The following is a 27600-nucleotide window of genomic DNA, read 5'->3' on the forward strand; positions in this document are numbered from 1 at the left end:
TCCCAATAGGCTTAGGAATTATCACCTAGCTTTGTGTGAAATACCTTTAAGTGATCCTGTGACAGTTAATTTTAAATGTCAACTTGACTGGACTGTGAGATGCACAGGGTGGGAATGTGAGGATGTTTCCTGAGGAGGGCACTGAAATTGGTAGGTCAGTAAGGACTGTTCTCCCCACTGAGGTAAGAATCTTACAATCTGCTGAGGGCTGGATGACAATGAGAAGGAAGATAAAAAAAAACTAATCAACTCTCAGGTTGGGCTGAGACTTCCGCTTTCACATATCAGGGCTTCCAGTTCCTGGAGGACTGGATTTCTGCCAGGTCTAACACTACTGGCTCCTCCTGTTTTTACGGGTTAAGGCTTGGACTGTTGTCACACCACAGTCTTGCCTGTTCTCAAACTCACGGACGGCACACTGTGGGACAGGTCAGCCTCCACATCATAGGAGCCGACTCATCACAACAAATCTTTCCCATTCTCACCTTTCTCCACTTGGTTTCTCTGGAAACCCTTGACTGGCGCAGACTGTAGTTAGTACAAAGACGTGAGGGAGCTGCTACAGCAAATACCAACAACTGTGAGGCAGCTTTGGGACTGCGTAGTGGTAGAGGCTGGAAGAGCCAGGAGGCACCTGTGAGGAAAAGCCTATGGTGCTATGAATGAACCTTCAGGTGTGGTATCCATCAGGGCTCAGAGGGCTACAGAGAAAGCCTCAGGCGTCTCAATGAATATGTATTCCTGAACAGAATCCAGACAGAAAAACAAGGACAGTAAATACCACTCACATGCGAATAAGGAACATGCTCTGGGACAGCAGACAGAAGACAAGCTTTGTGATAAAGAGGCAAAAGAAAAAAAAACCTTAGATGGGGTGTGTTCATGTTCTACTGTTTGTAGAAGGCAGAACTTAAGAATAATGAAATTGTATAGTTCGCTGAACTGCTTCTAAGAAAAATATCATGGCTTGTCTCCTCCTGACTAATTATGGTAAAAAGTTAGAAGACAAATATAACTCAAAGACTGTTAAACAAAAAGGAAAAAGAGGGCTGGAGTGATAGCTTAATGGTTAAGGCACTTCCCTGCAAAGGCAAATGACCCAAGTTTGATTCCCTAGTATCTACGTAAAGCCAGATGCACAAGGTGGTGCATGTGTCTGGAGTTTATTTGCAGTGGCTGGAGACCCTGGCACGCCCATACTCTCTCTCTCTCTCTTTCTCTCTCTCTCTGTCTCTAATAAATAAATAAAAATAAAATGTTTTTATTTTATTTATTTTGTATTTTCAAGGTAGGGTCTCACTCTAGCCCAGGCTACCCTGGAACTCACTAGGTAGTCTCAGGGTGGCCTTTTAACTCATGGTGATCATCCTACCTCTAACTCCCAAGTGCTGGGATTAAAGGTGTGAGACACTACACCTGGTTAAAAAATAAAATTAAAAAAAATTTTTTTTTCTTTTTTTATTTGAGAACAACGGACAGAGAGAGAAAGAGGCAGACAGACAGAGAGAGAAAGAATGGGCACGCCAGGGCCTCCAGCCACTGCAAACGAACTCCAGACGCATGCACCCCCTTGTGCATCTGGCTAATGTGGGTCCTGGGGAGTTGAGCCTTGAACCGGGGTCCTTAGGCTTCACAGGCAAGCGCTTAACCACTAAGCTATCTCCCCAGCCCAAAACATAAACTTTTTTAAAAGGGAGTAGAATTTTTGGGGTTTTTTGTTGTTGTTGTTGTTTTTTGTTTTGTTTTTCGAGGTAGGGTCTCACTCTGGTCCAGGCTGACCTGGAATTAACTCTATCATCTCAGGGTGGCCTTGAACTCATGGCAATCCTCCTACCTCTGCCTCCCGAGTGCTGGGATTAAAGGCATGCGCCATCATGCCCGGCTTTTAGGAAGTAGAATTTTAAAAATCTGAAACATTCTCAGCCTGCATCCCTCTGACAAGGAAGTTAGAAGACTGTGAACCACTGTCGTCACCAGCTGCCCAACAGAAAAACCATCAGTGAGAGCCGAAGAGCAAAGAGCTGAGAAGGCTGAAAGATGATGTCTCACTTTCTGGGTTTTAGAAGACAACCACAGCACTTTGGAAACAAGATTGTTTTTGTTCCAAGGTGGCTCAGAGATCATGAGGGCTGTCTCCTTTCAAAAGTGGGGCTCTCTGATTGACACTATTGCAGTCAGTCCCCCCACCCCCCACCCTTGCTAGAACAAACATCCAGCTAGGCACATCTTATGAGAGGAAAGAAGTTTATTCCCAGCTCACAAGGTCTAGGGGAATACCATCAATGGTGGAAGAAGCTGATTACTTCCACAGATCCAAGCAGAGAGAAACTGCAGCTGGCAAACACAAACTGCCAGAGCTCAACACTGCTTCCCCTACACCTTTGGGCTAGAATTCAGATCTGCCCCCAAATACACCTTAGGGCTGGACTCGAGGATCCAGGATCTGCCCCCCACCCCACTGACGCACCCACTCATAACAGGAATCTGCCTGCTAAGGGCTCAAGTAGGAAGCTTAATCAAAAATGACTGAATCGAGCCGGGCGTGGTGGTGCACGCCTTTAATCCCAGCACTCGGGAGGCAGAGGTAGGAGGATTGCCACGAGTTCAAGGCCACCCTGAGATGACAGAGTTAATTCCAGGTCAGCCTGGACCAGAGTGAGACCCTACCTCGAAAAAAAAAAAAAAAAAAAAAATGACTGAATCGGGGCTGGAGAGATGGCTTAGTGTTTAAGGTGCATGCTTATGAAACCAAAGGACCTAGGTTTGATTCTCCAGGTCCCACATAAGCCAGATGCACATGATGGCACATGCGTCTGGAGTTTATTTGCAGTGGCTAGAGGCTCTGGCATGCCCATTCTCACTCTCTCAATCTCTCTCCCTTTCTAATAAATAAATAAAAATAAATCTTAAAAAAATGACAGATGACAAAAGCTAAAAGAAACAAACTGGCTTTAGTTTTGCTAAACACTGGCCTTATTAATGGACAGCTTGCCTCATAAGCAATTAACTTTTACCAGGTGTCAGAAGTTTTGTTTAAGTCTATGGTATTTCTAAATTGATTTGTTTAAATAAGTTCAAGAAATGGGGAAAAAATAAAACACACATACACACAAAAATGACTGTGTCTTTGGGGACATTCATTCAAACTACCACACTCACTTTCAACAGGCCAGATGACTTCTACCCAGAAACTAATCAATCTTTTAGAAGTCACTTGCTGTGCTGTAGAGATAGCTTAGTAGTTAATGTGCTTGCCTGCAATGCATAAAGACCCAGGTTTAATTCTCCAGGTCCCAAGTAAAGCCAGATGCACATGGTGATGCATGCATCTGGAGTTTGTTTGCAGTGGCTACAGATCCTAGCAACGCCCATTCCCTCTCTCTCTCTTTCTCTCCCTCTGTCTCAAATAAATTAAAAGAAAATTTTTTTTGAGAAAAAAGAGTCACCTGCTTACAACAAACAGATTCAAATGCCCATGAGGACCACTATATTAACATTTCATATATTCCTAGACACCTAAAAGCTATATCTGAAAACCTTTTCCCAAGAGAAATTATGCTTCAATTTGAAGGAGTCTACCTTTTTTTTTTTTTTTTTTTTTTTAAGAAAAACAAATCTTTGATACAAATCTAAATTCAGGGACTTCCAGATAAGAGGGCTGCATAGGAGTCACACCAAACAAGCGTAGGGAAGGATTTAAGCAAAACCACTGCAAAATACATTTTCTCCCAAAAAAGTGAAGGTGTATAGGTTTTTATTGGCCACAGTGGAGAAGCAGCAGAGACCAAGATCTACCAAGAAGGAGGAAACCGGCCAGAGTCCCTCAGAGCCACTTGCGGCCCCCGCACATGTCTACCCGGCCCAGCACCCAGCTGCGGGAGCAAAGATCAAACAAGGGGATTTTCCAACGTGATCAAACATGAAGGGGAGACAGCAGAGATCAGCTAAGGAGATGCTGAAAGGGATACAAGTGGGACCAGCTGAGCAGTTCCAGTGCAACTTCAGGCTTCCTGCACTCTCCTAACCCCCAACCATCAGAACGGCGAACCTCTGGAGAACACAGTCAGGCCCGGTGTCAGGGCACCCAGGACAGCTGATCAGAACACCAGCTCCACAGCATAACACAGAGGTATCAAGGTGGGCACTCAGCATTGGTGAGATTGGAAGCCACCCCAAAAGGTAACAAGGCTGACTGACAAAAAGGCAGGTACCCAGACCTGCCCTGGAAGTGCTGATCTCTCTTTCCATGTCAGGGCAGGTTATGGGTTAGATATTTATGGTTGGCTTTACCATTCTCAATTAAGCTGTATTTGGGGGTTGACTACTGTTGCTTTTGATTCGTAGGGCCTTTGTCTTTTTCTTCTGTTATTTCTGGGGGCAGGGTCTGACTCAGATCCAGGCTGACCTAGAACCCATTTCAGAACAGAAATCTCAACCTTCAGCTGACAGAATTAAGGGTGGGGAGCAACACAAGCCCTTGGGGATTTTGGCTTTACAAGGTTATCTCTGTTTGTTTCCACTTCCCACACTTGCAGACTCTGTGCTGGATTTTATGCAATGTGTATATTGAATTTTAGACTTTTGCCAGTAAATTGCTCCACCCAGATCACCAGAATACTTGAATGGCAGGCAAACTCAACACCAAGGAGTACTTCTGTGGCTGGATTGGAGGACAAGAGCTACACCTGGCACCTTAAACGCCTACTCTGAAGGTACACAAAGTTGGATTTCCAAGTCTGAGAGCACTGCAGATAATTAGAAAACCCAAGCATCAAATCAACCCAGGATGCAAAAATTGCTCCGTTATAATATAAGAAACAAAGAATCAAAATACAACCCACCAAAAATTATAAACCCATCATAAATGACCCCCAGTGAGACTGTTTTATATGAAATGTGTGACAAAGACTTCAAAAAAGTGACTTTACCTATACTCGAAGAAATCAACGGAATCAAAGAACAGAGGAATTTAGGAAGAAAACAAACTCCTGAAGAAATTCCAAGAGAACAGAGGAAACCAGCTTAATGAAATAAGGAGGTCACTACAAGACATAAGTAAGGAAATAGAAATACTGAAGAAAAACCAGGCAGAAATACTAGCACTATAAAACACAGTCAGTCAAAAAAAAACTTGGTGGAAAGTCTCACCAGTAGAATGGATGAAGGAGAGAACAGAATATCTAAACTAGAAGACCAGATGGCAGATCTAATACAGTCCAGCAAAGAAAAAGACAAGATAATAGGAAGGAATGAATGAAATTTCAAGATACCCAAGACACTATGAAAAGATCAAACATAAGAATTCAGGGTATAGTAGGAGGAAGAGAATTTCAGTCCAAAGGCATAGTAGGTGTTTTCAATAAAATCACAGAAGAAAAATTCCCCCAATTTGGGAAAGGAATGCCAATGCAGATACAGGAAACTTTTAGAACACCAAACAGACAAAACCTGGAATAAAACCTCTCCTCGTCACATTAAAATTAAACTACTAAACACACAAACCAAAGAAAATATATTGAAAGCAGTTAGACAGAAAAAGCAAGCCACCTATGAAGGCTAGCCCAACAGGATTATAGCAGATTACTCAACACAAACTTTAAAAGCCAGAAGGGCTTGGAAGGACATAAACCAAGTTCTGAAAGATAACAACTGTCAACCAAGATTACTTTATCCTGAAAAGCTATCTATCCAAATTGATGGAGAAATAAGAACAATCCACAACAAAAACAGGCTAAAGGAATTTGTGACAACTAAGCCATCTCTACAGAAAATACTTGAAGGATCGTTCTTCATGCTGAAGAGAAAGCAAAGCATACCCATGAGGAAACAGGAAAAAATAAACCACACTCACATAACAGTTACAACAAGAGAGTAAAGGGAAACAGGAAGCACTGCAACACAAGAAGAATGGCGAGAACGAACACACACCTTTCAACAATAACTCTTCCTATCAGTCGCCTCAATACTCTAACCAAAAGACACAGGCTTGCAGACTGGATTAAAATGCAGGATCCTGCTGTTTGTTGCTTCAACGAAACTCATTTCTCAATAAAAGATAGACACTGTCTTACGGTGAAAGGAAGGAAAACAGTATTTTAAGCAAAAGGGCCTAGGAAACAAGCTATCCTAATATTTGACAGAATAGATTTCAAACCAACATTAATGAGGAAAGATAAAAAAGATGACTTTATACTGATTAAAGGAACACTCCAACAGGAGGACATTTAGGTATATGCACCTAACCTAGGGGCTACCAACTGCATCAAACAAACACTATTAGACTTAAGGTCACAGATAACACCAAACATAATTGTAGTGGGTGATTTCAATACCCCACTCTCATCAATTGACAAGTCATTCCAGCAAAAAACTAGCAGACATCTGGATTAAATGATATCATGGAACAAATGGACCTAACAGATATCTACAGAACATTCCATCTAAACGCTGAAGAATATACATTTTCCTCAGCAGCATATAGAACATTCTCTAAAATAGAGCACATATTAGGACAAAAAGCAAATCTTAACAAATACAGGAAAATTGAAATAATCCCTTGTACTCTATCTAACTACAATGGGATTAAACTACAAGTCAGCAACAAGAAAAACTATAGAGGATACAGAAATTCCTGAATACCAAACTGTACACTATATTGAATGATGAATGGGGTCATTAAAGAAATCAAAAAGAAAATCAACAGATTCATAGACTCAAATGATAAGAATACAACATACCAAAACCTTTGGGACACACTGAAGACAGTCCTATGAGAGAAATTTATAGCTCTAAATGCCTATATCAAGAAATTAGCCAGGCGTAGTAGTGCACACCTTTAATCCCAGCACTTGGGAGGCAGAGGATCACTGTGCCACTCTCATTTTCTCTTTTCAGATGGCAGTGACCTTGGGATGACTCAGAAGACATCATGGGGCTGGAAAGAAGTGACAGAGGAGTGCTCAGCACTACAATATCTCTATCATACCTTCCAAGGCTCAGGGTCTAATGTGGAAGAGGTGGCGGAAAGAATTTAAGAATCAAAGGAAGGGTAGGACTCCTTACAACATGCTCCCTCCAGACACAAAATGGCCTGGATATCCATGACCTCATAGTGCCTGACACTACTACCTACACAAGACCATCATAAGAGGAGGAAGATCATGACATCAAAATAAAAGAGAGACTGATTAAGAGGGGGAGGGGCTGTGATGGAGAATGGAGGTTCAAAGGGGAAAGTGGGGAGAGGGAGAGCATTATCATAGGATATGTTTTATAATCATGGAAGTTGTTAATAAAAAAAAAGTTGAGGGGCTGGAGGGATGGCTTAACGGTTAAGGCATTTGCCTGCAAAGCCAAAGGACCCAGGTTCAATTCCTCAGGACCCATGTAAGCCAGATGCACCAGGGGGCACATGTTTCTGGAGTTCATATACACTTGCTAGAGCCCTGGCATGCCCATTCTCTCTCTCTCTCTTTCTCTCTCTCTCCCCGCCCCCTCTTTCTCTCTGCCAAATAAATAAATATTAAAAAAAAGAAAAGAAAATGCAACTGGAAGCTGGTAGTATTCTAAGCCTACATTTCTCCCAGGATCAATGGTTCAGTATTCACTAACTCAGGATTTGTGGAAACTTTATAGAATGTAACTGCTACAAATAATGTATATCAATTACATATAAACATACATGCATGCATGTATGAATATAAATATTATATAATGTATGTTGACTATGGAGTGATAAAAAGGTGATTACTGCCAGGTGTGGTAGCATACACCTTTAATCCCAGCACTTAGGAGGCAAAGGTGAAAGCATCACCATGAATTCAAGGCCACCCTGAGACTACACAGTGAATTCCAAGTCAGCCTGGGCTAAAGCGAAACCCTACCTCCTCCAAAAAAAAAAAGGGGGGGGAATACTAAGAGTTCAGTGGCACTGTTTACTGAGAACTCACTATTTTAACCAAGAATCTCTTTCTTAAATACAACATGGTCATTGTTTTTAAATGTTTTATTTACTTATTCATTTGAGAGAGGAAGAAAGAGGATGGGTACATCAGGGCCTCTGGCCACTGCAAACAAACTCCACCATGCATGCACCACCTTGTGCATCTGGCTAACATGGGTCCTGGGGAATCGAGTCTTGAACTGGAGTCCTTAGGCCTCACAGGCAAGTGCTAACCGCTAAGCCATCTCTCCAGCCCCCCAAATTATTTTTTTTTTACATCTTTATACATGTAAGGCACATTCCCCATCCCCTTATCTTTGCTGCTTTCCCTCTGATACTCTTCTTCCCTATTAGTCCCCACAAAATGATCCCCTCTCATCCCTAATAGTCCCCACATTGCTTTTGGACATTTTATTCTACTGAGCATTTTGAAGTAATTCTAATCAAATTATAACCATGAAGGAGACGTATGCATCTAGAGTTCGTTTGCAGTGGCCAGAGGCCCTGGTGTGCCCATTCTCTCTCTCTCTGTCTCTCCTTCTCTCTGTCTGTCGCTCTCAAATAAATAAATAAAAATAATTTGGTATAATTAATAGAAGATAATAAAAACGTAAGTATTTGGGGGGGTGCAGAGAGACCAAAGTAGGGAAAAACTCCTTTATAAGGTAGCCCATACAGTCATTCAGTGTCATTTCCAGGTCAACACGAGCAAGAGTGAAACCCTACCTCCAAAAACCAAACTAGTCTCTTACTGAGACGAGAAGAACTAGACTTTCACTTTCAATGCCATAAAAATACACTGAGGAGAACTGGTAGAGTTCAAGAAAAATGGGTCCCACACCTGAAAGAACAGCACAGGAGGCAAGCACGCATCTCTGCCTTGAAATACAGGCACCTCCGTGACAGAGTGAGCAGAGCAAGCAGCACGCGTGTGTGACCGCCCTCGGAGAGCTCGGAACTACACACCAGTCACACACACGCCTGCGCCAGCCCTGCCCTAGCTAGGGAGGTGGGAATTCTACCACACAAAACCATGAACAAGCTGAGAGGGGCAGAGAGAAGAATGGGACAGTCGGTGCCTGGGCTAGGGGGCCAGGGGAGAGTAAAACAGGAGGGAAGTTAAACAAACAAACAAAGTGATCCTCTTACACTATTAGCTGCCTGCTTCCACCACTCACAGCTCCTAGTAGGATGGATCAACAAAAATACAATTAAATTATTTCTTTTTGGCCAGGCGTGGTGGCGCACGCTTTTAATCCCAACACTCAGGAAGCAGAGGTAGGAGGATCACCAAGAGTTCAAGGCCACCCTGAGACTACAGAGTGAATTCCAAGTCAGCCTGAGCTAGAGAGAGACCCTACCTCGAAAAATCAAGATAGATATATGTATGTATGTATGTATGTATGTATGTATGTATGTATGTGTGTGTACATATATATATATAATTTGGGGGGTACGTGTGTGTATGGTACATGCGCGCATATGTGGGGGGGGAATGTGCACAAAAAGAGATCCCTTTTAAGAATAAACCAGGAAGCCTGGTGTGGTGGTGCACACCTTTAATCCCAGCACTTGGGAGGCAGAAGTAGGAGGATTGCTGTAAATTCAAAGCACCCTGAAACTACACAGGGAATTCCAGGTCAGCCCAGGCTAGAGGGAGAACCAAAAAAAAAAAAAAAAAAAAAAGGAATTAACCAAGAGTTTATGGCCATACCACCCTGAACACACCCATTCTCTTCTGATCTTGGAAGACAGACTGGGAGAATTAACCAGAGAGTTAATTAACCAGTGTGGTGGTTTGATTCAGGTGTCCCCCATAAGTAGGTGTTCTGAATGGTAGGTTCCCAGCTAATGGAGATTTGGGAATTAATGCCTCCTGGAGGCAGTGTATTGTTGGGGGTGGGCTTATGGGTATTAAAGCCAGTTTCCCCTTGCCAGTGTTTGGCACACCCTCCTGTTGCTGTGGTCCACCTTACGTTGGCCAGGGGGTGATGTCCACCCTCTGCTCATGCCATCGTTTTCCCCTGCCATCATGGAGCTTCCCCTCGAGCCTATAAGCCAAAATAAGTCTCTTTTTCCCAGAAGCTACTCTTGGTTGGGTGATTTCTACCAGCAATGCGAACCGGACTGCAACAGTAAAGTGGTACCGAGGAGTGGGGTTGCTGCTAGACACCTGACTGTGTGGCTTTGGCCTTTTGGAGCTGATTTTCAAGAGGAATGTGGGAGGATTTGAAACCTTGGCCTAAGAGACACCTTGCAGTGCTGTAAGTACAGCCTGATGAACTATTCTGGTCGGAGTTAAAAGACCTGAATGCAGTAAGAACTATGGACTGTGAGGTTTGGCTTATGAGGATGAGAAAGAGCTTTGCCTGGACTAGGCTAGAGGCAGTTTGTGTGAAAAGCTTATGCCTGTGTCCTAAGAAGTTGTACAGGGTTGCTTTGTGTAGAAATGAACTGGAGTGAGCAGAGGGATTGGCACAGAAAAAATGAAATCTTTGCACCTAAACTGCTGCCCATTCACCTGCAAATTGTTTGAGAGATTACAACCATTGAGATTGGGCCAGATAACTTGCACTGGGGCAGCAGGAAGAATACAGACTCTTGAAGGGGCCTGAGTGCTCAAGGAGTGTCCTGTTCTTCAAAGTCTGCTTTATTCCCCCCTGGGTTAACAAATTGGCACCCTACCTGGTATTGTGGAGTATGAGAAATGCAGGAAAGAGAGGGTCATTGAGTTTGCAACATGGTCTTGTGTTTTGGAAATGACCATGGGCAGTGTGAAGCAGGTTTGCTGGTTGCCTGCATGAGGATGAGCCGTGGCTTGCAGTGGAGCTAAGGAAAGCTGCTGGCCCTGATAAAATTTTCCAGGACTGTGAACAGCCTAGCTGGAGGGGCAGAATTGGAATGCTAAGGCCTTGTTACTGGTTAGAGTTATCGGTCTGGGAGATTTGTCACTAACTAGAGTTGTTGGACTTGAAGCTACAGAGTTTGCCATTTGCCCTGTTGAAATTATTTATTGCTTGAGTCTTTATTTGCTATGCCCAATGCCATCTTTTGCAGTGTGAATATTTGTTCTGTGCCAGTACGAGTTTTAGGGGAGTTTTTGGTATTATGGCTCAGTTAAAAGACCTTGGACTATGGGGATATATGAACATCATTGGAATTGATAAAAACTATAGGGATTTTTAAAGTTGGACTAAATGCATTGTATTTTATCTCATGTATTAATAACAGTTTATGGGGGCCAGGGATGGAATGTGGTGGCTTGACCCAAGTGTCCCCCATAAACAGGTGTTCTGAATACTAGGTTTCCAGCTAATGGAGATTTAAGAATTAATGCCTCCTGGAGGCAGTGTATTGTTGGGGGCGGGCTTTTGGGTGTTATAGCCAATTTCCCCATGCCAGTGTTTGGCACACTCTCCTGTTGCTGTTTTCACGTGATGTTGGCCAGGGGGTGATGTCCACCCTCTGCTCATGCCATCATTGTCCCTGCCATTGTGGAGCTTCCCACTGAGCTTGTAAGCAAAAATAAATCTCTTTTTCCCCACAAGCTGCTCTTGGTTGAGTGATTTCTACCAGCAATGCAAACCTCACTGCAACAACCAGTAATGTCTTACCAATGAAATAAATGAGAGGTCGTCAGGAATGAGAAAATGAGTAAGAAATGGTTGTTTATGAATTACATTTACAGTCAACCATTTTTTAATTTTTGTTTATTTTTCTTTGAGAGAAAGACAGAAAGAGGGAGAGAGAATATGAATGCACCAGGGCCTCCAGCTACTGCAAACCAACTCCGGATGCATATACCACCTTGTGCATCTGGCTTATGTGGATATGGGGGAATAATGCATCAAACCAGGGTCTTTAGGCTTCACAGGCAAGCACTTAACTGCTAAGCCATCTCTCCAACCCTAGATTGCTTTTAATACTATTTATTTACAAGCAGAAAGAGAATAGGCATGCCAGGACCTCTAGCCACTGCAAATCAACTCCAGATGCACATGCTACTTTGTGCATCTGGCTTTATGTGGATACTCGGGAATAGAACTCGGGTAAATTAGGCTTAGTAGGCAGGCACTTTAACCACTACTCCATCTCTCCAGCCCTACAATCCTGTGTGTGTAGTTTTTTGTTTTTGCTTTTCAATGTAGGGTCTCACTCTAGCCCAGGCTGACCTGGAATTCACTATGTAGTCACACAGTGGCCTCGAACTCACAGCAATCCTCTGACACCTCTGCCTTCCGAGTGCTGGGATTAAAGTCATGTGCCACCACACCTGGAAATCATGTATATTTTTATAGGCATGTTACATTACAAATAACACTCCTGTTTTAGGAAAAAATATTCTGAAGAATCTAGCACATGGACATAAAGAAATCACCCAAATACCAAAACACACTATTCAATGCCAGGTGTGGTGGTGCACGCCTTTAATCCCAGCACTCAGAAGGCAGAGGTAGGAGAATCGCCATGAGTTTGAGGCCAACCTAGAAGATTACATAGTAAAATCCAAGTCAGCCTGGGCTAGAGTGAGAACTTTCCTCAAACAACAACAACAAAATATATATATACCTTCAATGGTTCGGTTTTTGTCTTTGTGTTGCTGAGAGGTTCAAATTCAGTGCCATTGCAGGGCATGATGGTGCATGCTTCTAGTCCCAGCACTCAGAAGGCAGAGGTAGAAGGATCACCAAGAGTTCAAGGCCACCTTGAGACAACACAGTGAATTCCAGGTCAGTCTGAGCTAGAGTGAGACCCTACCTCAAAAAAAAAAAAAAAAAAAAAAAAAATCAGAGCCATGTGCATGCTAGTGACATTAGGTTTTGTGGAGCACCAAAATGGTCAGCATCTCCTTGTGTAGACCAGGCTAGGCTGGAACTCACGATGCACGACCAGCTTCAAACCTGTGATCCTCCTGCCTCCAATTCCATGGGCTGGGGTTACACATGTGCCAACACACCCAGATGTAATGATTTTATAAGGAGATGATTTATATATGATAAAATCCACCCATTTAGCTGGGTGTGGTAGTGTGCACCAGTAATGCCAGCACTCCAGAGGCAAAGACAGAAAGCGGCCACAGGCTTGAGGCCTGCAGCATTATGGGAATGTGAAATCATGCTGTTTACGCCCCTCAGCCAGTACCTTTCTGCTCCAGCCATCTTAGCAAAGTCGTTCAGCTCCTAAGTCACGACAGCCTCAGAGCTCAGAGTTCACTGACAGCCAGAACAGCTGCACGACTCGCCCACACCGATTCTACTCTGTCAGTGACATCTGTTCAATCTCACTAGGCAAGAACAAAAACGCTACATTAATATGTAGAGAATCAGTAGGAGGGAAACAGGAGTGAAGGAGAGTTTAAGTACAGCCACTTTATTCCCCACATCTCCTACCCCACAAAAGAAAAGATGTTCCCATTGGAAAATGGCCCCAGAGGGATTAACTCAATTCTGATGCACACTAGGAACACAGCTCCTTCTGGCCAAACTGACTCTCGGCTAGAGCCTTAACTAGACACAAAGAGAAGAGATGAAAAGAAAGGTTAAAAGATTGGGATAGTAAAACATTAAAAGACTTTCTCTTCTCAGCCGGCCGTGGTGGCGCACCTGGGAGGCAGCGGTAGGAGGATCACCATGAGTTCCGAGGTGTGGTGGTTTGATTCAGGTGTCCCCCATAAACTTAGGTGTTCTGAATGCTAGGTTCCCAGCTGATGGAGAATTGGGAATTAACGCCTCCTGGAGGGAGTGTATTGTTGGGGGCGGGCTTATGGGTATTATAGCCAGTGTCCCCTGGCCAGTGTTTGGCACACTCTCCTGTTGTTATTGTCCATCTTATGTTGGCCAGGGGGTGATGTCCACCCTCTGCTCGTGCCATCGTTTTCCCCTGCCATCTTGGAGCTTCTCCTCGAGCCTGTAAGCCAAAATAAATCTGTTTTTCCCAGAAGCTGCTCTTGGTTGGGTGATTTCTACCAGCAATACGAACCAGACTGCAACACAAGGCCACCCTGAGACTACATAGTGAATTCCAGGTCAGCCTGAGCTTTAGTGAGACCCTACTTTGGAAAACCAAAAAAAACCTCTTTTTTTTTTTTATTAAAAATTTTTATTTATTTATTTGAGAGCGACAGACACAGAGAGAAGGACAGAGAGAGGGAGAGAGAGAGAATGGGCGCGCCAGGGCTTCCAGCCTCTGCAAACGAACTCCAGACACGTGCGCCCCCTTGTGCATCTGGCTAACGTGGGACCTGGGGAACCGAGCCTCGAACCAGGGTCCTTAGGCTTCACAGGCAAGCACTTAACTGCTAAGCCATCTCTCCAGCCCAAAAAAAAACCTCTTTTCTTTTCCAATTTTATATTCTTTTCCCCTAGTTCACATTCCTCCCCATACTTCCTGCCTCTAAAACATGCTACAACACTCACTGCCTCTCCCCCTCCTGCTCCAGAGCCAATGAAAGACAAGTAACGCCGAGAGGGGAAGGGCATATGAAAAGCTTGACCAGAGATGACCACGCCTTCTCTGCAGCAAAACTTCAGGAGCCTGTCACTGAAACGAGGACACTGCAGTGGACACTGCTAACAGGAGACTGTCCTGTCCAGTTCCTGCTGCTGCTCTGCCTGCTCCTTCCACCTAGAGAAGTAGTCCTGAGACACTGCGAACGAGGGTGACCTGGAAGACCCTTGGTCGTTGGGCCAGTGAGTCTATTCTATAGTTGTGTGAATAAGACTCCTTACCTAATTCTTTTGGAATGCTGGCTGGTCTCCACTGATTATAGGGAACCTCAGATGTGAGTGGGCTTGAGGGACAAGGGCACCATCTTAAGAGCAGAATTCCTCTTCTACACATAGACCAACAGGGACTGGGGAGGTTATCCCAGTGGGCTGTGTGCTTGCCGAGCATGTGCAAAGCACAGCACTGCACGTGATCGCGCACGCTGCAGTCCCAGCATTTGGGAGGATCAGAAGCTCAAGATCATCTTTGGCTACATAACAAATTTGAGGCTAGCTTGGACTACATGATGTTGCCTCAAAAATAAAAGCCATACTCGGAAACAGGAAAAGTCAAAAAGGAGAAAAGGATCTTCATGTGTAGGCAGAGGGAGAAAAAAAAAAAAAAAGAGCTGGGCATGGTGGTACACACCTTTAATCCCAGCACTTGGGAGGCAGAGGTAGGAGGATCACTGTGGGTTCGAGGCCATCCTGAGACTACACAGTGAGTTCCAGGTCAGCCTGGGTTAGAGTGAGACCCTACCTTGGAAACCCCCCTCACCAAAAAAAAAAAAAAAAACATATTTATTGGTTAGGTTCCCCCCACCCCTGAGGTAGGGTGTCATTATGGCCCAGGCTGACCTGGAATTCACTATGTAGTCTCAGGGTGGCCTCGAACTCACAGCAATCCTCCTACCTCTGCCTCCCGAGTGCTGGGACTAAAGGCGTGCACCACCATGCCCAGCTAGGTTTTTGTTTTTGTTTGTGGGTCTAGGGGTTCAAATTCAGAGCTATGTGCATGTTGCTAGCCAAGTGTTCTAAAACTGAGCTATCTCCCCAGCCCTAGGCCTTATTTTCTAATTAAAATAAAACCAGAAGGGAGCTTGGGTGGTGAGTAGGAGGATCACCGTGAATCTGAGGCCAGCCTGGGGCTACTGGACAAGAGGCCAATTATTTTCACTTGTTTTACAGCTGAAGAAGCAGAGACTCCTTTCACTTTGGGTCTTGTCTTCCTGGCCCAGGCTCTCCAGGAGAGATGGAAGTCTGAAGAGAGAGGCCCTGTTAGCTGAGAGAAGCCACGGGAAGTCACGGTGAGGCGAGCCAGGCGTGCTCCCAGCCGAGGCCACCACAGGACCCTGAGGTTTCGAGGCATTGCTGGTATGGCTTATTACTCAACAGACCAGTGACCCAGATGTTAGGAGTGCTCTTATATCTCAGCCCTAACAAATACAGCTTAAATCCTGATCTCCTGACTGCTTCCAGTGATTAATTCACTGCTCCAAGATGTGACTTCAATTAAAGAAAAATAATTCAGAAGTTTCACACGTCATTTAAATAATAGAAAATGAATCTGAGCTCAGAACATCCACCTGTGAAATTATCCTGTCAGCATGTAAATGAATTTAAGATATAATGTATGTAAATGTGGACGGGTAGGAGAGCGTTATTAAAACGCTTAGCAGGGTTACACAATGACTAAATCCTTTTCTCCTCTGTGTCAGAGGAATTTTTTTAAAAACCTATCAAAAGAAGACTACAACAATGCTCACAGTAGAATCACTTCTAATAAGGAGAAGAAGGAAAGGAAACGACTAAATTAACCAACAACAGGAAGATGGACAAACCACGCTAAATTCAAAGAAAAATTAACGAACTTCCGTTTCATATGCCAGCATAGGTAAATGTCAAAACACATTAACAATAAAAACAAGAAACAACACAGGCAGCTTAATGGCATTTACATAAAATCTCCAAAGATAAACTTATAGCCTTTAGCAAGATATTGTTTAGGAATGCATATTTAATCAAATTAGTAATGACAGTCCGGGCATTAAGAACAAAACTCAAAACAGCAGGTCCTCTTCAAGGGAAAGAAACACTTGGGAAAGCCACTGTGCTCTGCAGGCACTGGCCATACTCCACTGTAGCCCAGGCCTCGAACTCACGGTGATCCTCCTACCTCAGCCTCCCAAGTGCCAGCATTAAAGGCGTGCACCACCATGCCTAGCCATATATCACTTTTTAATCTGGATGGTATGTCTTCTAAGAGTCTGTGTGTATCTGTGATAATTAGATCCTTGTATTTGCAAAATACTTTGTATTAAAAGCACACTTTAAAAACCAACCCGGGCGTGGTGGCACAAACCTTTAATCCCAGCACTCTGGAGGTAGGAGGATCACCATGAGTTTGAGGCCACCCTGAGACTCCATAGTGAGTTCCAGGTCAGCCTGGTTACAGTGAGACCCTACCTCGAAAACCAAAAAAAAAAAAAAAAATACCAACAAACCAAAGGTTTAGCAAAGGAAAATGAGATTGTCTCTAGTTACATGTCTTTCTAATTCATTAAAAAAAAAAAAAAAATCAACCTAGCTCCCAAATTACTCAATAATCTTATTTTAAACTAAAAACAGCCAGATATGATGGCTCACACCTGGAATAACGCACCGCTTGGGAGGTTGAGGCAGAACAGTGAGGCCCTGTCTCAAAGTAAGAATTGAATAAACACTTAAAAATGGGCACACTATGAAGATACAGTACTATTAATTAGACATCAATAATAAAGCAAAGCTTTTTTTTTTTTTTTCTTCTTTTCAGTTTTTCGAGGTAGGGGTCTCACTGTAGCCAGGCTGACCTAGAATTCACTATGGAGTCTCAGGGATCCTCCTACCTCTGCTTCCCAAGTACTGAGATTAAAGGCCTGCACTACCATGCCCAGTATTCTCTCTCTTTATCTAGCTATTTCTCTTTCTCAAATAAGTAAAATAAGTTAAAAAAAGAAAAATAAATAAACTTGATACCAAAGGAAAAAATAGATACTTAAGGAGAGTGTTTAATATATTCATTTAGCCTTTTTAAGTTAGTTTTCTGGAACCCACTGATATAATACTCGTTATATTTCCATCAAAAAAGACTTCCCTCTGAACCTAGGAAATACACATCTGTCCTTCCAGGTGAGGGTCCAATGAATGGACAGACTGTGGACAGGAGTTCCAGAAAGGACTAATCCCTATACTAAGAGACCTGCACTCTTCCCGGGCCACGGCTGACTAGCTCGGGAATGGACAGCTAACTCGACCACCTGCCTGCCTTTCTAGCTTTGTTCCTACTAGTTCCTCTCAAAGCAAATGCTTACTACAGTTTACTTTTGTAGAACCTCTTCAATGCTCAAGTGATTAAACATGTATTTCAGATTTTTCACTCATACCTGTCTTTTCTCCTAAACTGTAAGCTCTGTGAAGGCAGAAAACAGTTTTTGTTCACTATTATGTTAAGCCAACTAGCACAAATCCTGACTCACAGGAGGCATTTGTGTGTGTGTGTGTGTGTGTATGTGTGTGTGTGTGTTTTATTATTTATTTATTTAAGAGAGGGAGGGAGGGAAGGAAGAAGGAAGGAGAGAGGGAAGGAAGGAAGGAGGGGGGGAGGAGGAATGAGGGCAGGCAGACATCAAGGCTCTTGTCATTGCAAATGAACTCCAGATGCATGCTTCACTTTGCATCTGGCTTTACATGGGCCCTGGGAAAGGGAACCTGGGACAGCAGCAAGCTTTGGGTAGCAAGCACCTTTAACCACTGAGCTATCTTTCCAGCCCTAGTGAGGGCGTTTTAACAAAGGACAAAATAATTGTAATATTATACCTCCTTTTCTCTAACTAAAGCTCCATTTTTATTTCATTAAACTTATAGAGATATGTATCTGCCTTGAGAAGATTCAAAATTAAGACAAAAAGAATCAGGGCTAGGGGGATGGCTTAGTGGTTAAGGCACTTGCCTGTGAAGCCTGAGGGCTCAGGTTCGATTCTCCAGGTCCCAGGTAAGCCAGATGCACATGGTGGCACATGCATCTGGAATCCAATGTAGTGGCTAGAGGCCCTAGCGTGCCTATTGTCACTCTCTCTCTCTCTCTCTTTCCCTCTATGTCTAATAAATAAATAAAAATCTTAAAAAAGTAAAATAAAATAAAATGATGAATCAAAGCCTATAGAATCTATATGTCCCTCAAAGAGGTGAGGTCACAGAATGCCACATGGAATTTGACAAGCTTAAGGAATTAAAAAAAAAAAAAAACATACCTGAATGAAGTTGAATTTTCCCAATAACTCCTTCTACCAAACCCAAACAAATGGGATTCCAGGCAAGAAGCAGATCAGTAGCTACAATAAAATAAGAAGCAATCATGAGAACACATTCCCTGGAAAATGCTAAGAGTGTCTTTAGCAGCTTGTTACAAAAGGACCTGTGGTGGTTTGACTCAGGTGGCCCCCATGAACTTAGGTATTCTGAATGACAGTCTCCCGGCTGATGGCAATTAGAAATTAACACCTCCTGGAGGGAGTGTATTGTTGGGACAGGCTTATGGATGTTATAACCAGTTTCCCCTGGTCAGTGTTTGGCACACTCTCCTGTTGCTATTGTCCATCTGATGTTTGCCAGGAGGTGATGTCCACCTTCTGCTCATGCCATCGTTTTCCCCTGCCATCATGGAGCTTCCCCTTGTGCCTATAAATCAAAATATGCCCTTTTTTTTTCCCCCAAAAAGCTGCTCTGGGTCAGGTGATTTCTAACAGCAATGCAAACCTGAACGCAACACCCCCAAAGCGCAGGCATTAACAGCCAGCACAGTGGCCACAGAGCAGTCTGTGACACAACGTTACTCAGGCCTCGGTGAGGCCGCTGGTACTGGGACAGCTGGGGTGGAGACCTGACTTCAGAACCTACCACAGGGTGGGAAGCAGTATTTTGGCGCCCTACAGTGGAGGAAAGAGGCCGCTGCAGTACAAGGAGGGCAAGAGGAGGAACTACTCACATCACAGAAGCAGTCCCAGACCTAGATGCCCAGCAAGGAATGGCTACGGAGCTGTCCACTTAAATTCCTTTTCCCAAAGACGCTCACACGAGGCAAGGAAAAAAAATATCCACTGCCCTCTTAGATGACTTCCAGGGCGAAGCTAATAGGAACTATTTACATTTACTGAGTGCCCCTAGATCCTGGGTTCCACATCTCAACCACAGGAACAGACCACAATGGTTTGCATGACTATTTTCTCATTTTTTTCCATAAGAGAAGTGAAATGGCATGTAACTGATAACCATTCCTAAACACAACACACAAAAAAGATTCCATTTTATTGCACACAAACATGCCTAAGGATAACAAGGCTTTACTTAATTCTCTTCTGAAGCCCAGGTTGCAAAAGGTAGTTGTACATATGGAGTGATACCTGTGACATCTCTGGTATTTCAACAACTGATAATGCCTATAGATTTAACCCAGTATTTCTGCTGGCAGAAAATTAAAACTGCATATATCATTTTTTAAAAAAAATCTATTTATATGCAAGCTTAAAGAGAGAGAATGGGTGTCCCAGGGCCTCCAGTCACTGCACACGAACTCCAGACACATGTGCAACTTTGTGTATCTGGCTTTATGTAGGTACTGGGGAAATCAAACTCTGGTTGTTTGGTTTTGCAGGCAACTACCTTAACCACTAAGCCATCTCTCCAGCCCCAAACTGCACCTTAATTATTACCATTTAAATTCTAGTCCAGTGAAACATCTATAGCTCACAGGGTAATTATACATTACAGTTTGGTTTCCAAATTCACTTGACTTTTGACTGTCATCTCTCGAGTGTCTTTATAGCTGTGATGTACCCACAGGGTAGTGGAGAAGCTGACTCTGGTTTTGTGATTTTTGTAGTGCTGGGGATGGAACCCAGGGTTTCAGGAACGTTAGACAAGCACTCTACCACTAGGTGTACCCCCACTTCATAATTTTTTAATATTTTTATTTATTTGAGAGTGACAGAAAGAATGAAAGAGAGGAAGGGAGGGAGGAAGGAAGGGAGTTAGGCAGGAAGGAAGGACAGACGGACACAGACAGACAGAAAAAGTGAGTATGTGTGCATCAGGGCCTCCTGCCACTGCAAATATATTCTGGATACATAAACCACTGTGTGCATCTGGTTTACATGGGTACTAGGGAATCAAACCCAGGCTGTGGTAATTTTAATGTATGTCCCACATAGCCTCAAGTTTTTTTTTAAGGTTAAACTTCCTGCTTAAGTCTCCAGCAGCCTGCTGGAGGGGGGCGTATCACTAGAGGCAACTCAGATTCCATCCCAAAGGTGTATGCAGACCAGTAAGTATCTTCTTTTGGGGGGACAGGGGTGAAATTGTTTGTTTTTGAGGGTCTCACTCTAGCTTAGGTTGACCTATAACTTTCTCTACAGCCTAGGCTGGCCTTGAACTCAGTGATTATCCTACCTTAATCTCTCAAGTGCTAGAATTAAAGGCATGTACCACCACACTTAGCTCATTAAAGTATTCTTCAAAATCATAACCTTATAGGGGCATAAATTTCCATTAAGAAAGAATTTCACTCAAGACTTTAAGAGATTGCAAGATTTCCCCATTATAAGAAACATGATGAATATTATGCAAATATCTTATTTGCCTCCGTAACCAATAATGCTAGGACAGATTCCTAGGAATTAAATTAGTTGTCAAAACATTTAAAAATTTCAAATTCTTGGGCTGGACATGGTAGCACACACCTTTAATCCCACCACTCAGGAAGACAAGGTAGAAGAGTTGCCATGAGTTCCAGGCCAGCCTGGGCTACAGTGAGAACCTACCTCAAAAAAATGATTTTTAACTCTCACGTAACAAACTGCTTTCTATAAATGTTGTATCACATTAGATTTGTCAGGGCACATTTAATATTTTATTTATTTATTTATTTGAGACACAAGAAGGCAGAGAGGCAGAGAGAGAGAGAGAGAGAGAATGGGCACACTAGGGCATTCAGCCACTACAAACGAACTCCAGATGCACGTGCCACGTGCATCTATCTGGCTTACAGGGGAATTGAACCTGGGTCCTTTGGCTTTGCAGGCAAGTGCCTTAACCGCCAAGCCATCTCTCCAGCCCTCAGGGCATATTTAAATGCTTATTTTAAAATTTGCCAACTTTTTTCTTTCTTTTAATTTTATGCCAGCATTTTTTTTAAGTCAATAAATATTTATTTAAGGGATTTCCCAAATGATTCCTTCATTGTCCATCAAGGTCAGCTTAGTTCTGCTGAAGCTGATGTTAGTCCTTGAAAGAACTTATGCTTGGGCTGGAGGGATGGCTTAGCGGTTAAGGCGCTTGCCTGCAAAGTCAAAGGACCCTGGTTCGATTCCTCAGGACCCACGTTAGCCAGATGCACAAGGGAGCACATGCATGTGGAGTTCGTTTGCAGTGGCTGGAGGCCCAGGTGTGCCCATTCTCTCTCTCTCCCCCCGCCCCCTTCTCTGTCAAATAAATAAATAAAATTAAGAAAAAAGAGTACAACCTTAAAAAAAAGAGAGAGTTTATGTTTAATCCAGTTGTTATGCCAGCATTTTTAAAAAATGTATTTTTTTATTTTTATTTTTTATTTGCAAGCAGAGTGAGACAGAGAGGGGAGAGAGAGAATGAATGAGTGTACCAGGGCCTCCAGCTGCTGCAGACAAATTCCACATGCATCTGCCAATTCATACATCTGGCTTTACGTGGGTACTGGGGAATTGAACCTGGGTCATTAGGCTTTGCAGGCAAATGCCTTAGCCACTGGGCCATCTCTCCAGCCCCTATGCCAGCATTTTTTAATCTTTCTAATTTGGTGACACCCACACCTACAGTGACATCCGGGTTCTTTGTGGGTGAGGGTGAGCACTGAATTAGACCAGCTGTTCATGCTTCTTCATGGTTTTTGTGTCCTGGCCTTGACGTGTGAAGCCACAGCTTCCACTCGCTGACTTACAGGTTCTGTGTGTGTTGTGGACTTCAAAGCTTGCTGTAGGGTCTCCTCTGGCCCAGGCTGACCTTGACCTCACTCTGTAGTCCCAGGCTGGCCTCAAACTCATGGTGACCCTCCTACCTCTGCCTCCCAAGTGCCGGGATTAAAGGCAAGCACCACCACACCTGGCTTGTTGTTGATTTTTTCTTTCTTTCTTTCTTTGCAAGCACAGAGAAAAAGAGACAGAGAGGGAGAGTATGGGCACACCAAGGACTCCAGTCACTGCACAAAAGAACTCCAGATGCATGTGCCACTTTGTGTAGCTGGCTTTATGTGGGTGCTTGGGAATCAAACCTGGGTCTTTAGGCTTTGGAGGCAAGTGCCTTAACTGCTAAGCCATCCCTCAAGCCCTTGTTCTTGATTTTTTTTAATTTGATTTTTATGCATATTTATTATTTCCATTATCTTTAGGCACAGAAAGGTGCTCATTACCCAGTGTCAGTTAAGCATTTATTTTATTTATTTTTATTTTATTGTTTTTTTCCAAGGTAGAGTCTCACTCTGGCCCAGGCTGACCTGGAATTCACTAGGTAGTCTCAGGGTGGCCTCGAACTCATGGTGACCCTCCTGCCTCAGCTTCCTGAATGCTGGGATTAAAGATGTGTGCTACCACACTTGGCTTTTCTCTGTTAATTTTTAAATATTTAATCCTAACCTCCATAGTGAGCCACAATCCCTGTATCAGGCAGGCCACATCTCACATTGGCCAACCCAGACATTAATGCTAGGAAAGGGCACTAGCTCCCCTAATCCTATCTCTGACCTCCAGACAAAGGCCACAGTTAAGACTCCACCCACAGGTACCAAAAGAGCTACAGAGACAGGAAGGAGAAAGAAAAAGAAAGCTGTCAGGGAGAATTATGTACAAGGGGAACTGCAGGAAACAACGGAGAGGGAAGTGTAAGATGTAGCCCAGGCAATACCTATCAAGGGCACTTAACTGTACTCCAGGCAATACATATTAAACACTTGGCTAAGAGCCAGGCAATGTTCCAGGCTAAGATACAAAAAGAAAGGGGCAGGGCTATTGCTCAGTGGAAGAGCACTTGCCTAGCACAGCCCCTAGGTGCAATCCCCAGTATTAAAAAAAAAAAAAAAAGCAAGGGCAGGAGAGATGGCTTAGCGGTTAAGCGCTTGCCTGTGAAGCCTAAGGACCCCGGTTTGAGGCTTGATTCCCCAGGACCCACGTTAGTCAGACGTACAAGGGGGCGCACACGTCTGGAGTTCGTTTGTAGTGGCTGGAGGCCCTGGCGCGCCCATTCTCTCTCTACCAGGAGTGGTGGTACATGCCTATAATTCCAGTACTCTGAAGGCAGAGGCAAGAGGATTGCTTCAAATTGGAAGTCAACTTGGGCTACAACAGTGAATACCAGATCAGCCAAGGCTACATAACAAGACTGGCCTTAAGAACAAAAGAAAGGGGGGTGGTGGCCTTTAATCCCACTCTCTGGAGGCTGAGGTAGCAAGATCACTATGTGTGCCAGCCTGGACTACAGATAGACTAAGTTCCACTTCAGCCTGGGCTAGAGTGAGACCTATTGAGAGAGAGCAAGACAGAGAAGGAGGAAGGGAAGAGGATAGTGTATAAGGAGTCATGTAACTTGCTTCTGGCAGATAACATATACAAATATGAATGTGTTCACCCAATCACGACATAACACTGTACTTCTTGCACTGGGGATATAATCCAATAGTCGAGTGTCGGGCTGGAGAGATGGCTCAGAGGTTGAAGGTGCTTGTGTTAGGAACCTGCTGGAGTCACAGAGTGGTACAGATGTCTTGAGTTCGTTTGCAGAGAATGTGACATCCTGGCACATCCATATTCCTTTTCTCTCCCCTCTCCACTTCAAATAAAATTTTAAAAATATGTATTTTTTAAAAAGGCTAGAGAGATGGCTTAGTAGTTAAAGTGCTTGCCTGCAAAGCCTAAGAACCCAGGTTCAACTTCCCAGAAACGATGTAAGCCAGATGGACAAGGTCATACACGTGCACAAGGTGGCACATGCAATTGGAGTTCAAACTACGGTGGCTCCCTCCCTTCCTCCCTCCCCCTCCCTCTCACACACATCTATCTCATAAAATTAAAAAAAAAAAAAAAAAAAAGAGTACTTGCCTAGCACACAAGACATCCTAGCTCAAATTTAAAAATATAAATACTTTTCTGCCCAGAGAGATGGCTCAACAGTTAAAGGAGCTTTTGCTTGTAAAGCCTGATAACCTAGGTATGATTCCCCAATACCCATGTAAAGCCAGATGGGCAAAGTAGCATGTGCATCTGGAGTTCATTTTCAGGAGGCATGGCACATGTATTCTCTCTCTCTCCCCATTTCTCTATCTCAATATTTTAAAATATATAAATACTTTTCCCCATGTACTTCAAAAATTAAAAACAATTTAGCTGATTTTGCATGAGGTTTCATTAGCTATATAACCTTGTAAGTCATTCTGTTCATCCATATACTTGCTGATTTTTGTTGTTGTTTTTAAATTATTTTATTTTATTTTATGTAGAGAGAGAGATACAGAAATAGGCAGGTAGAGAAAGAGAGAGAGAGAAAGAGAATGGGCGCGCCAGAGCCTCCAGCCACTGCAAACGAACTCCAGATGCATGCGCCCCCTTGTGCATCTGGCTTACGTGGGTGCTGGGGAAATGAACCAGGATCCTTTGACTTTGCAGGCAAGCGCCTTAACCACTAAGCCATCTCCCCAGCCCCTACTTGCTGATTTTTCTAACTAGTTAGCTTACTAGTTTTTGGGATGTCTTACTTTGTAAAACTTGTACATTCTGAATTTCTCATTTTTTGCTTTATATTTTTTGAGACTACTTGTCAGGTATGTAGATTCCGGGTTACTGTATCTTCCTGGTGAACTGCTCTGTTCCTCGGGATGTACTAATCATCTTTATCTCAAACAATATTCATTGTCCTACAGTCCACTTTCACATTAATGTGAAAGAAACACATTATGTCCTAAAGGGGATAAATATCAACACTGTAATCTAACCGAATTACTTCTACTCCCCATATACCAGACACTAAAGTAGAAACTCCTTGGAAAGGCTTTCAAGAGCCCTTGAGCAAGTCCCGCCCACTATCCTTGGTCTCCCTCCCCCAACCCAGGCATCCTGACCTGCAGGCGCCCTTGCTATGTGAAGGTCAGTCTGGAATGCTGTCCACCCACTTCTGCTTGCTCTCCATTCTAGCCTCAGAACAAAGGTCACTGGCCTTCCTGAACCTCCCTCCCATGAACAGCACACATTTCCAATGTCAGCACCTTGGCCTGGTTTAGGGCACCTGATTATTGACTTGGTGGGCTCCTTCCCTGCACAGTAGTTTGTGAAGAACCAAAGTTCACTGACACTTTTTGGAGACAGGGTCTTGTGAGGCCTGGAACTTGCTACACAGCTGAGTTGAGTTTCTGAACCTCTGGCCTCCACCTCCAGAATGTCGGTATTACAGGGTGCACCCCCACATCTGCGCTTGTGCTTCACAGAGACCGTCGTATTTTCGGCCTTGCATTACCAGTGCATGATACAGTGAGTCTCTGAAAAGGCAGGTGAACATTTGGTCACGGTGGTCTTAAAATGGAAAGGGGTAAACCGGGCGTGGTGGCACACGCTTTTAATCCCAGCACTTGGGAGGCAGAGATAGAAGGATCACTGTGAGTTTGAGACCACCCTGAGACTACATAGTTGAATTCCAGGTCAGTCTGAGCTAGAGTGAGACCCTACCTTGAAAAACCAAAAAAAAAAAAAAAAAAAAAAACCAAAAAAAAAAAAAGGAAAGAAAAGGAGTAAACCGAAGTCAGGTAATTTGTGAGCAACCATATTATAAGAATTCACTATTTACAGCTAGAGAGATTGCTTAGTGGTTAAGCACTTGCTTGTGAAGCCTAATGACCCTGGTTCGAGGCTTGATTCCCCAGGACCCACGTTAGCCGATGCACAAGGGTGCACACACGTCTGGAGTTCATTTGCAGTTGCTGGAGCACCTATTATATCTCTCTCTCTGCCTGTTTCTATCTCTGTCACTCTCAAATAAATAAAAATAAACAAAAAAATTTTAAAAACAAAGAATTCACTATTTAAAGTGACAAAAGTGCCAGACATGGTGGTGCACACCTTTCATCCCAGTACTCAGGAGGCAGAGGTAGGAGGGTCGCCATGAGTTTGAGGACAGCCTGAGACTACGTAGTGAATTCCAGGTCAGCCTGAGCTACAGTGAGACCCTACCTCCAAAAACCAAAATAAATAAATAAAGTGACATAAGTTAAGGTCATCTGGTCTATTTCAGATAAAGCCATCAAGGATGACAAAAGCAAAGTGACTGCCCAACACTGCCCGGCTTGTTAATAACCAACCGGTCTTCTAACACATTCTGACACCAGTTTCCCTCCCTAAACCCTCTAGTTCAATACTGTCCTGTGTGGATGGGGATTTGAGCTTACCATCACCATTCCTCCTGCCCAAGCTGGCTCCATCAAGGCATCCAAAATGCCTTTCTTGCCAAGTCCTATTGGGGCAGGGGAGTGAGTTAGGGTGGCTGGACCCCTGAAGATGAAAAACGCAGGCTGACTTCTTTTCTTTTGCCTAGTTCCCTAGAGACCAGTTTTTCCACAATTAGGACCCCTCCTGGGAGGGAGGGCTTTCACAGAGTTTACACATTGTGGTTGGTCAAGTTCAGCCCCCAGAACTTGGTGTCAGAGCTAATCTCTTCCTGGGAAAGCCCCTAACCCTAACCAACCAGCTGGCCCTCTGGTTCACCTGGGCCAGAAGACAGCCCACCACCCTAAGGTTATAAATACCTTTGCAAGGGGAGGGCAGGCACTCTCTGTTCACTTGGGAACTTCCAGCTGTGGGTGAGCTTTTCCCTCAGCAGGGCCTGGGCTGGCTCTGCCCAGGCTCAGGGCAAGGTCCAGCCAGAGGTGCTTGGCCTAGGTCCTAGCCCTTCCTCTCCGCAAGGGTTCTTTATTCCCTACAGCTCCCACATGGCAGGAGCCCCTTGCACTTTCTTTTCTCTTTTCTTTCCACGCATTTTCCCCCAGATCTGTATCTGGTCACATGGACTCCTGAGCTATACATGGCCCACATGGGCTTTTGAGTTTCTTCTCCCCACTTTATCTCCCCTTACCCC

At 43.9% G+C, this 27600-nt stretch overlaps 1 protein-coding gene across 4 annotated transcripts in view; it reads right to left on the minus strand.

Moving 5' to 3' along the window:
* Inpp5f (inositol polyphosphate-5-phosphatase F) overlaps positions 1-27600 on the minus strand; it is a 117493-nt gene that overhangs the window by 69462 nt on the left and 20431 nt on the right. For 3 of the 4 annotated variants that reach the window (XM_045142001.1, XM_045142005.1, XR_006635118.1), the window contains exon 2: positions 18717-18797. In XM_045142001.1, coding sequence (XP_044997936.1) covers positions 18717-18797 — 81 coding nt within the window. Of the gene's footprint in view, positions 1-18716; positions 18798-27600 lie in introns of those variants that run through there. The other variant, XM_045142002.1, reaches the window with a different exon arrangement.

Source organism: Jaculus jaculus, chromosome 1, assembly GCF_020740685.1.
Source record: "Jaculus jaculus isolate mJacJac1 chromosome 1, mJacJac1.mat.Y.cur, whole genome shotgun sequence".
NCBI classification, from domain to species: Eukaryota; Metazoa; Chordata; class Mammalia; order Rodentia; family Dipodidae; genus Jaculus; species Jaculus jaculus.